At 30.7% G+C, this 12,477-nt stretch overlaps 1 protein-coding gene across 1 annotated transcript; it reads left to right on the top strand.

Moving 5' to 3' along the window:
- The first annotated feature begins 4,611 nt into the window (after positions 1-4,611).
- Positions 4,612-6,383, top strand: LOC110723272 (bZIP transcription factor 11-like). The gene has a single exon (XM_021902614.1). It carries the CDS (start codon positions 5,342-5,344, stop codon positions 5,906-5,908), a length of 567 nt encoding a protein of 188 aa, XP_021758306.1. The 5' UTR covers positions 4,612-5,341; the 3' UTR covers positions 5,909-6,383.
- The last annotated feature ends 6,094 nt before the right edge of the window (positions 6,384-12,477 follow it).

The raw sequence follows: 12,477 nt of genomic DNA on the forward strand, positions 1-12,477 counted from the left end.
TAATAAGTTCAGATAAGATAAGATAAGTTCGGTTATATATGTGAAAATCAGGTGAATAGAATACATACATCCTAATTTTAATAAACTTATCTTATCTAATATTAATTTAATATTTATTACAACCTTAAATTTATTTATTGAATATATGAAAATAAGGTGAATAATAATAACAATAATAATAATAATAATGATGGGCCTGCAAAGCGGCATACTCTACTACTCTAGCATAAAATAATAAGATGCATTTGGTTACGCAAATATGATACATACAAAATGGAGATAGAAAATTGCGTTGTCATGTTTGAATTTTCAAACAATTGAATGAACTTATTAGTTTTTTGATTGAATGAACATGGGTAATATCTAATTTATAGTACCACGTTTAAATGATATAAGAAGAACATGGCTATGAGAGTAGACTATGAATTAGTGTTGACTTTTTGTTGGTTCCTAATTGTATTTTCCAGCTTAATTATTTCACTTTTATTTTGATGATACACTTTATTACTTTCTCCTCTAAACACCCCAACTTAAATAATTCTCACTACATTATAAGAATTATGTTATGTTGTAGCTAGCTTTCATTATTTCATACTAGCGTTTTATTTGAGGACTTCGAAATAATAGAAAATCTCACCGTAATATATTTCTATTAAAAAGACCAAAAAATGTTAGGATATCACCACATAATAACACAATTATTATTTTCTTCAGGGGGAATGGTAAATCAGAAAAAGTAATTTGAAGTAGGTAATTGCGCGTGGTCTTTGCGGAGCTTCAAAATGTGCATCATTTTTTGCCAATTTGGTATATAGCTTAGACAACTAACATGGGCAAAAGTAGGAATGAATGTTTTGATATGTGGATTATTGATTTTAAGGAGATTGAGGGCATGGGCAATGTTGGAAAGGAGCACATGAACTTGCTTCTTTTTTTTCCCCTTATTTTGTTGGGGGAATGGGCAATTTTGCTCAAATATTATTGTGCGTGCAGATATTTTTTTAGTTCAAATGAGCTACCAAGGAAATATATATACTTCGCATTTTAAATGGGGGTAGAAAAATTAGTTGTGACTATACGAGGCTGCAAGCTTGCAACCTATCATACACAAAGCTTCATTCTTAACGATGATCAAGCCAAAACCTCGTTGATTATTATTTTGTATTACTAATATAAGGGCACATTTTAAGGTTCAACATGATATTCATTGTGCATTAATACACGTACAAGTATGGAACAATCAAACTTTTATTTTTGTTCGCATACCTTATACGGATTAACTTGTAAGTAATCCGAAATATATAATCATAGTAATATGACGACATATCTCATCTGAGAAATATATTATAAATGAGGAAGCCCCTATTTGCCACCATGACCTTTTTGTAAATAATCAACACAAGAATCCAACCAGCATGTCATAGTTGTGATTATATCATTAATTGTAGACCTGTTTTTTTTTATTAAAAGTTGTTGATTTATTTACACTTTTGCCACACTTTTTTGTTTATCAAGGTAGTAAACTTGTATTTTCTCATTGAAAAATGTTGAAATGTATGAAAAAAAATACATGACATTTGCTCAATTTTTAGCATTTAAGGGTTATTGGTTAATAATCTATACAGGAAAGACAAAAATAGCCTTGTAAAATTGGTGAAATAGCAACTCAATCCTTGAAAAAACATGGAGTTAGACTCTACCAACAAGCGATCAAAAAGTGGCAAGTGTGTCAGAACAAGTAGCGAGGCGGACCCAACTGAATAAAGAGAATCGTAACGGTTAAATTAACCAAACAATTACAGTATTTTTGGGGTGGTGAAATTCAGGTGATTGACACAGAATCTTTTCACTGTTAAATATCACACATTCATGACACCCGTTTTTTTTTTTTTTTTTTTTTTTTGGGTGTCAAAGGCTAAACGCCAATACCAATAATTTTTTGAGGGTCAAGAAAATTATTTATAGCCATTAATAGTGCCAAAGGTTTATTCTTCTTGCACAAATTTGTTTAATAAGAGTTTGTCTAATTTTATGTCGACGTATATTGTTTGAATATATGTGGCTAACATGGTGGACTAGTGTCATCACTTTCCATCTAATATATATTTGAGATTTAGGAACCAAATTTTATTGGACTCATTGATGATTTTACAGCGGTCATTTGAAAAATGATTACCATATTATTTTAATGATATATAATATGATTAGTTCATTTTTCACGTTATAAAATGATCACAATTAGGCTTATAATATCTACAATGTAAATATAATTTTTGAAAATTTTAATCCAGCATAAAATAAATATTTTTTGAGAAACTATAAAATAAGAATAAAAATTACATAAATGAAACTGAAAATTTGATAAATTAAAAAAATTGTTGATAATACTATTTAATATAAAAAATAAAGTAATATAATTAATTATTTGAAAAAAATATGCCAACTATGAACTATATAATCATTAAAACATTATGGTAGTCATATTTCAAATGACTGCTATAAAATTTTCACAAATGAGTCTCCTTCTTCTAAAATTGTTTGATTGTATGTGAGCTTAACATTCATTCGTTTCACCTGATTTATTTACTTGACCTTTGTTGATCCAATTATTTTATCGATCCAAATCGGGTTCAAAGCTACTTACTAAAACAAAATTTTACTTCGTACAAAGTATTAATTAAAATTGATTTTCATTAATCATATATGATTTTGATTGTTAACAACTTTTTTTTTTTTGAATGTATAGATTGATTATCATATAACGACCTATATGTGAATTTTCCTTTGCCAGATTGAGAGAGAAATATAAATATTTATTACCTTAGAACTCACCTATCATATACTAAATTTATAAGTTAACCAAGACACATCAGGCTTGTTGTGTTCAGCTTAATTTTGGTTCAGTTCAGTTCGCTCCAATTAGTTCAGTTCAGTTCCTAATTTCCTTCTCTTATAAACAATTCAGCTCAGTTCAGTTCAGTTCAGTTTAGTGCAGTTCAATTCAGTTCCCAATTTTCTTCTCTCATAAACAATTCAATTCAGTTCAGTAAATTGGAACAAACCTGTAATAGTAAATTTTTCATCATTTAAAGGAACTTTACAAACATTAGATTTATGTATATGGCCATTGTCCTCGACATGAAGATAATATAAACTCTTGCATTTCAACCAATAAAAATTACGACCTTGCCAATTTTCTTGAATTCAAAATTACATATTGCATTTTAATATTCCAGATCACATAAAACCTTTTATTTAATTAACTAATCAAATTTTTTAACAATGAATACTTTGCAAAGATTTGAAACCACATGGGATGTCAGTTGATCTCAAATTATTAATGTTAAACACCCCAATTACAAATATACGGATACACTTAGGGTGCGTTTGGTTCGCTGGTTTCAGGAAAGGGAATGAGAATCATTCCCTTTCAACCTGTTTGTTTGCCACTTTTTCCCTCAATCATTCCCCCATTTCATTTTTCAAAATACCCCAAAACCCCTCTTCCCCATTCCCACCCCCCCACTTTCCCATTCCATTCCCCACCCACCCTAACCCTAACCCTAACACTAACACCCATATACGTTGGTGGTGGTCGGACGACGACTGTCGGCGAGAACCGGGGAGTGGTCGGGGAGGCTCGGCGAGCACCGGGGAGTGGTCGGCGATGTGGTGCTGTGGTGGAGGAGGGAGATCGAGCGTTGGGGAGGGGGGCTGGAGCATCGGGGAGGGAGTTTGAGGTGGTGATGTGGTCGGTGGTGGTCAGCGACCGTCGGCGAGGGGGGCTGGAGGGTCGCCGAGGGGTCAGCGACCGTCGGCGAGGGGGGCGCGACTGTCGGCGAGGGAGTTCGAGCATCGGGGAGGGGGGCTGGAGCATCGGGGAGGGAGTTCGACGGTCGGCGATGGGGGCTGGATGGTCGGCGACGGTCGTCGACGGTCGGGGATGGGTCGGCGACGGTTGGCGGAGTTCTGTGAGGGTTCGGCGGCGGTCGGAGCTGCGCTGTGGTGGTGGTGCTGTGGTGGAGAGAATGATTCCCTGGTTTTTGTAACAAACAACCTTCCAAATTTTCCACTTTGCCATTCCATTCCATTTCATTCACGTTGTTCATTTCATTCCGATTCTCTTCTGTGAACCAAACAGCCCCTTACTATAATGAGTTTGGTGAATATACAACTAATTCACTGGAGAACCGAATTAAATTTTTTTAGTAAAATTTTTTATTCAATTACCTTTACAAAGCAACATACTCTTAAAAATTAAGAAAAAATGATTTTTTTTAATATATTTTTTTTTTATGATAACATAAATAAATTTAAATATAAACAACATTATATTACTAATAGTACACATGTCTGACATAAGAATTTTAACTAAAAAGATCTGAAGTTGAAAAAGTTACCATTATTATTTGCTGTTTTACTATTAAACATTTTCTGTGCCCTTTTGCAAACCAGCTGGATTTGGGAACGGTTGTGGAAAATTCCCTTAAAAAAATCACATGCCACAAATTATTTTTTTTATTTTTTTTCTTAAAGACCCCAAATAAAAAAAAATCTAAACTTTATATTTTAGCTTTATTTTTCTTGTCATTTCTCTCAATTTCAAGCCTACCTCTGTTCTATATATTCTCCCCTTAATAATCTCAAATACCTCTTCCTCCTTTCTTCTTCCTCCTACTTTTAGATTTCTGGTTTTCTTTCTACATTTTCTCTTTCCTCTTTCCTCTTTCCTCTTTCTCTCTCTAGATTCTTCCTAAAGTCCCTAGTTTCTGCTCCCCTGTTTTTGCTCTATTTTTGGCTCTGCTCCCCTGTTTTTGCTCTATTTTTGGCTTAATTAAAGTCCCAAAAATCTGAGCTTTTTTCTCTTGAAAGAGAAAACCCATCTCATAAAAATCCAATCTTTTCTTGTAATTTGCATAAAGATCCAATCTTTATTGTTCTTGAGATCTAAAACTCTGTTTTTTTACTCTAATTTGCAGTTCATGCTAAAGAAAAATCTGGATTTTTAATGTATGATATTAATGACTCCAGTTCTTAGTGAAATTCTTCGTTCTGGGTTTATGATAAATTCCTCTTTAAGGCGCAGGACCCACTTAGTTCAATCTTTCTCTGTTGTATTTCTTTACTGGTTCTATGTTTTCTCATAAATTAGCCTCTCACTTTGCTTAATTTTCATCTTTATATTTAATTATTATAATCACATAAAAAATCATCAAAAAAAACTTTTTTTTTTTTTTTAATTTCAAAATTTCTTCATCTGGGTCCTGCGTCCTGTAAATTGTATAGATTTATAGATATTTACAAAAAAATCCCATCTTTTAATTTTGGTTAATTTTGATTGATGGCGAGTTCGAGCAACAATTCGGCGACGAGCAGTCAGATTCAGAACTCAGGATCTGAAGGAGATTTACAGCAAATGATGGATGAGAGGAAAAGGAAGAGAATGGCGTCAAACAGAGAATCAGCAAGAAGATCAAGAATGAGAAAACAGAAGCATATTGAAGATCTGATGGTTCAAGTTGATCAATTAAAGAGAGAAAATAATCAGATTCTTCAAACTACAAATCTTACAACTCAACAATTTGTTAATGTTGAGGCTGAAAACTCTGTTTTAAAAGCTCAAATGAATGAGCTTAACCAAAGGCTTCAATCCCTCAATGATATCCTCAATTACATGAATACCCTTACTACTGGGATTAACGGTAACGGTCACGGTCACGGAAACACCGCCTTCGAGGATCATTCTTTGGACATTAGCCATGATGATTTGGGTGATTTTGGTTTTATCAATGGGTATTATGGTAATTTCACTCATAATACTAACAATGTTATTGGTGCTAATAATCCTTGGAACTTGGTTTATCTCAACCAACCTATCATGGCTTCTGCCGATGTCCTCCAATATTAAAAAAAACTAAAGAAAAAAATGGCCCTCATATTTTTTTTTTAATAGATTTTTTAGTATTTGTTTGAGGCGAAAGTTAGGCGTGGGGCTTATTATTGCAAATTAAGTTCCGCCAGGGTGGAAGGCTAATTATGAATTATAATTAAGTGGAGGGCTAATTCTATTTTTTCTTTTTTTCTTTTTTTGTTTTAAAAAATTAATGTCATCAATTTATCATCAAGTGACTCTACAAGGATATTCACGTGCAAATGACGGCTCTATGGTGTTCTAGAATGTTGTATTTAAGTTGTTGAATGTAAATTTATCATAGAGGCCTTTTTTTGACGAGGTTTACATGAGTAAAAACTTTGTGATGTAAGAATTGATCTCCATGATAGCTTTAGGCTAGGGCAATTAATGGGGATGATGATATTGATGATGTAATTTGGAATCTTAAGATTTTTATATTATATATTGATTATATTAGCGACCTTAATCATATTGATTTATTAAGCCTTTTGTTGTTGCTTACCTAATTATTTGATATTTAGCTTTACCTCAAAAGTCGCATAACCTTTGTCTTTACTCTCAATTATTCCAGGTGTATCTGTTATATATGGATGTTTCATTGCGTATCATGTTAGGTAATTAATACGTGTAAATGTTTTTAATTACCATTAATTAATAGATCATAGTTAGACATGAATTTAGGGTAATATTGGTTTATAGTAGTTGCCTATATATTAGGCAATGAGACAGATTCATTTCTTATAGGCAAAGAAAGAGTTTAGTGCAAATGTTCAAAAACTTAGTTTTCAAAAGTGTTGAGTAATTTTGGTAATTGATTCTAATATGGAAGGCAATTCCAAATATTTAACGCTATGTTAAGTGAGGAGTGAATTTGATATCACCAAAGTATGTAATTTTCATGTGTTTTAATCTCCAATGTTTTAGTTTCATGTTTATTTATGTATTGGCATTTTATTTTATGGCAATAATGACATCAACAATCCATCAATTATTCCAAAAAATTTAAGGTACCTTCTTCAATTCTTTTGGCTTTAAGTGTGTGTGAGGGTGTTGTTCCAAGGAGTAACTCGTGCAAGGACGGTCAATTACTTTATATTCTAGCAAAACAATTAGTTGTCAAAAAGAAATAAAAAAGAAACAATTTTAACAGTACCCAATATATATAATTTTTAAATTTCTCTTATTTGGCATATGTAGAGATTATAAGAATGAACACATTATTCTTAAGGATTTTGACTAACTTTTATAAGTTAAACACTCAATATATCAAGCATGCATTTACTGAAAAAGGACGGGTCAAGGACACATATAAAACTCGTACATCTATACCTAATTGAACTAATTGTTATAAACATTATTACCATTTAGGTAATTTTGAATATGTCATACGTTATTTAACTCTATTTATAAATCATACATGGGAGAAGAAGTAGATAAGTATTAACTAGTAAGACGGCTTATAATACTAACACACTAAACCCTTTCGAAGATGGTGCGCCAAGTATATTCGTAACCTTTTAATCAATCTTTATGTATAACGAAATGATCCATGCATGCAAATCACTTAATTAGCTCTATTTTATCAATGGAAAATAGAAAGTATAAGCACTATCAATTAATAACTTAATACTAAAACAGACACCGGGAGTGCCATGTGTCACATTCTGATGCTGTTTTTTCCCTCCAAAACTCCCCCTTCCCTTTTAGCAAAAAATATTTTATTTTTGGAATATTTTTATAATAAAACTATAATAATATTATTCCAAACTTATATATTATCTCTATATAAAATGTATTCCTTTTTATTGTGTTCTAAAATTTTCCATGCACATTTACCTAAAATAGTTTTTCAACTCTTTTTTAGTTATCTTTTAAACGAGTATTATTGAGTTTTACCGAAAAATAATAATAAAATTGATTCATATCGAAGTAATTGATATTAAAGAAATTACTTTAAAACATCCCTTTAATTTTTTTTTTCTTTCAAATTCCTTTTTATTTTGTTATTAGAGTAATGGAGTATTAGATATGACCATAAAATAAATGTTGTGTTCGACAACTATATTATATGTCTAATTCGAAAATGTAAAATATCAATCAATTTTGTTATTACATTATTAAAAAAAGTTAATAGCATAGTAAATACAAAAAAGTTATTATCTTTTAATGAAACACTTTATTGAGATAATAATTTTATCATATTCGACATCCATAAATAAGCTGCATTTTAAAAAACACGTCGGACATAGTGACAAGTGAAATATTCTCGTGTTTTTTTTTTTTTTTTTTTTTTTTTTTTTGGGATGAATAGATATCATCGACAAGTAAAATATTAAGGCAATTAACAAACAATAATCAAACTAGAATTATTAGATAGCTTTCAAACACATTTTTATATAATAACAAAGAGCGACAATACCATGTAGAGTATCAATCCATAAACAGAAAATGTACTACTAATAATATAGGTTAGTGTTGCCTAACTATTGATTGTTATTGCTTTTAATGATCTTAGTAGTATTTATTTTCATTGAAATTATTTTATTAGATTTAAAGATGATATATTATTTAATTTGTAATTTATATATTTACATGTATGTTGTGCCAATAATTTTACTGTAGATTTTTGTTTGTTGTTTGATTAATGTTTTGATGTTTATTAAAAGGTATTTATAAATAAGTCTTTAGTCATATAGTCACTAGATTGTATAATTTTATTGGGAATAATATGCATTATCAATGTAATATAATGTATACTGCTTTTAAATATTTTCAACTCAACTAATCAACAATAAATTTTTTTATTTCTCAATTTGCCTTATTATTTTATTTTTTTAATGCATTGCATTTGTTTATTCCATATAAATTGCCTCATTTTTATATTATATCAAAACTCATTATGGGAAAAAGATCATTACTAATGGGCACTAATCTAATACAGTATATACTCGTCCCATTTATGTCTTATATGAATGATATTAGCTACAAAACTTTGATCTTAATTGGTTAATAAGATAAAATATTAGATTACATAAATATTTAATTAATTAAAAATAAAAAGCGTCAATAAGTTAAAGAACAATCACACTGAGTGTACTTTTTTTTTTTTTGGGTTAATGCACTTGCATGAATTGTAGTAATTTTTTTTATAATTTGTGTGGCTTTTATTTTTAAGAAGAATTTATTTGGCTTGTTCTTCTTCTTTATTTATTTTTGCATTTTTTAAAAATAAATTAAAAACACAATTAGAATATAGTTTTACAGGATATCCTTGTCGTCCACTAGTATAAGTTTGACTTGTTAAATTCAATGTACCATGACATAGGGTATCAATCTGGCAATTTTTTTTTTCAATGTACCATGATATTTGATATAGAGTATCAATCTGGCCAATTTTTTCCAAAAAAATTGTCTCCTCTTATTTTATAAATTTTGATAAATTAATACTGATCAACTGCAGCACCGCCCATAATTTTTGACAGGTTTGTATTTATTACATACAACATAATTAATAAATGCCAATCAATTATCAAAATTACTTCCTTAAATTTTGAATCAAATGTTTTTTCGCATGTATTCTAATCTTTCCATTTTTCTCACATGTGTAATTATTGTTACAAGTCATTATAATTAGTTATTCTTTACTCTTTCAAGGACACTAGTTCAACTCTATAACATTCTTACACTAAAGTATTTCGTTATATATAATATTCAGATTCACCATATCAAGCTTGAACTAGCTAGCGATATGAGTTTGCGTCTCATGACTTGAAAAGAATGTCATGAGATTAAATCCCACTAGTGGATCCTCTCTAAGGGCAGGGAGTTCCTTATCCTATGCTTTCATTACTTCCAAACTGTTTGACCTATAAAGTTAATTAGATTAAATTGACTTGTAAAAAGTGTTAATTCAATAGAGTACGTATTTCTCCTTCCCTTACAAGTAAATTTCGCTTTATATATTTGTACAACCTTGATACAAGTGGTTTGCTTAGCTTTTGTAGCCTTCTTTTGGCAATAAAGATTTATCCAATTACGTATAAGTAGGGGGAAGAACCACTAAAATCATGAGAAAACAATCATCTAACTCATTCTAGCAATATAAAATAATTTAGCAAGACTGTATTAGTAAATAATTTAAAAAGTGGTTTGAACACCTTTCACAACTCTTAATAAGGCATGCATGCATGCATGCATGCAACATATTAAACAAAAAGCCAACATTAGGAACTTATCATCACTATAAAAAATTCAAGGACAATTGATCTTAGAAATTATAATATTTTTTCGTCAATATCATTTGTCCTTTATGACCCTCTTTACACCAATATATGTATAGTAACTTTAGGTCTTTGTTAATTAAAGAAAGCTTTCGTAAAAAAAATAAAAATAAAGGAAGCTAATTAAGAGGGTATTCATTAATTTTCACACCGGCATCACGTTGCCGCATAAACTTATTGGTTAGTGATGATTAATCCTAAATAGATAATCTGTCAAAATTGGATGCTTGACAACAATACAATCAATTTGGATGGGTTAGTTTGTATGTTAACGTCGTATAATATAATATTTGCTTCAAGAGTGAAGACAGATAAGAGAACTAATAATATTGTTGAGTTTGATGAGTTCACAAATCACAAAACACAATTAAAAAAAAGATTAATGTCGTCTACTTTGTATAGACAACAAAAAGATGATGTCGTATGCTTAAAGTGTGCCAAAATTGAAGAAATTAACCCACTTGAAGTTAGAGGAAACGTAGCTGAAAGTCTAACTGGCTAATACAAGAGGGGGGGTGAATTGTATTTGAGGTGGAATCTAAAAACTTTTTGCGAAATTTAACTAAATGAAATAATGACGAGAGAAGATATAGGCTTTTCTAAATTTCCACTATGTAATCAAACTCTTTACAAGTGAAGATTCAAACCCGTTAACAAGTTCCACAAATTAGGAACTTGTTCCCAACTCTCACAGAAGCCTTCAGCAACGAAGCTTCCTTGACCTCACTTTACAAACTCACAATCCCAACCCCAAAGTACTTGAATACAATCTGTGATTACAAATACCTATTGCACTCAAGAATATAAGAAGGATAATAACTCTCTTTATGTTATTAGATGGCTACTGGAATTTTTATGCTCAAGAGTTATGTTTTTCTGAGATAGTTTGCATGAGTATTTATAGAGAAGGCTTAGTCATTAACCTCCACTATAATCACGTCCACATGCCAACACCCCACTAACAACTTGTGGAGTTATCTTGACAGATGGTGATCATGAAGGAGGTTTCCTAGCCTTATCTCACTAATCCACTATCTCAACAACTTGATAAACATTAGCTATGAAAAAAAAAACGTATAATCAGAGATTTTCGCTGCTTGCTAACTTTATCAAATATTTGTTTAAAAAGATTATCAAAAGTTTGTTTAAAAAGATTTTATTTGAAAAGATAAATTTATTATTTATATTAAAACAACTAGATAATTATCTTCGATAATTGTCTTTATTCAAAAATAGATGACTAAATAAAACTTTTATAAATTATCTTTTCTTTAAGAAATTATCTTTTAAAACTAACTTTTATTCCAGTAGTCTTTTTAATAACATAAGTCAGTGAGTTCCTTTCCGACTTTATATTATTGAGTGCTCACAATTAAAACTAGATCGTGAGATTTGCATGAGGCTTTTTAGAGAATGCTACTCCGCATCCAAGTTCCTACTCCGGAACGAACTTTGCTTGAATCCTTTATTCACCAAAGACTCAAAACATTCATTAGTCGAGTTTGTCAATTTGTCCATCAAAACCAAAAGGCTCAACAAATTCCCCCTTTTTGATGATGACAAACATTGACAAACTTAGGTAAATAAAATCATCCAGGCATGCAACAAAAATTTAAAGCAAGACATGAAAACAAAAAAGCAGAGTAATTAAAGAACTTAGAAAAATACTAAAAAGTATTTATTTTAAAAAGACTGAGCAAAAGAAAAAATTAACAAAGACTTTACAAACTTAGATTACTAGGACTTTATTGAGTTAACTGAACTTAGCAAAAGTTTGTACCTTCGATGTGTGAGTTCCTTGGTAAACACTTTAGCCGCCATGAAGTTTGTCTTTTCCCCCTTTTGGCATTATCAAAAGATTGAATTTTTTTTTTGCTATACTCCCACTAGACTACGTAGGGAATAGTGAGCTCAAATAATGCAAGGCAAAAATAAGTTAGGTACTAAATCATCAGCAAACACACACAATCATATGAAAAATACGAGCCAAGTTCCCATAGACGAAAAACAAAAGCAGGAAAGAGTAGCAAAAGTTAAGAATTACAAACTGAAATCCAAATGAAACAAGCGAAAACAAAAGAAATTAAAAGTGACAAGTTTGAAATTGCAATTATGGTGAATAGGTAGGTTCATCAGCTGGGGTTATGGGGTCATTAGAAGCTTCCTCCACTTCTTCAAAAGCCACCCTGTTAATCGTCTCCAATATCTCCTGAGTGATGTGCAATATGTTCTTCTCAGCAGCATCAACTTTGTTCTCCATCCCAGTAAAACTGGTTGCCTGAG

The sequence above is a fragment of the Chenopodium quinoa genome, unplaced genomic scaffold (genome assembly GCF_001683475.1).
Source record: "Chenopodium quinoa cultivar QQ74 unplaced genomic scaffold, ASM168347v1, whole genome shotgun sequence".
NCBI classification, from domain to species: Eukaryota; Viridiplantae; Streptophyta; class Magnoliopsida; order Caryophyllales; family Amaranthaceae; genus Chenopodium; species Chenopodium quinoa.

Bases quoted from the DNA above. Each gene is read 5' to 3' on its own strand.
- LOC110723272 (XM_021902614.1), top strand. From the start codon at position 5,342: ATGGCGAGTTCGAGCAACAATTCGGCGACGAGCAGTCAGATTCAGAAC.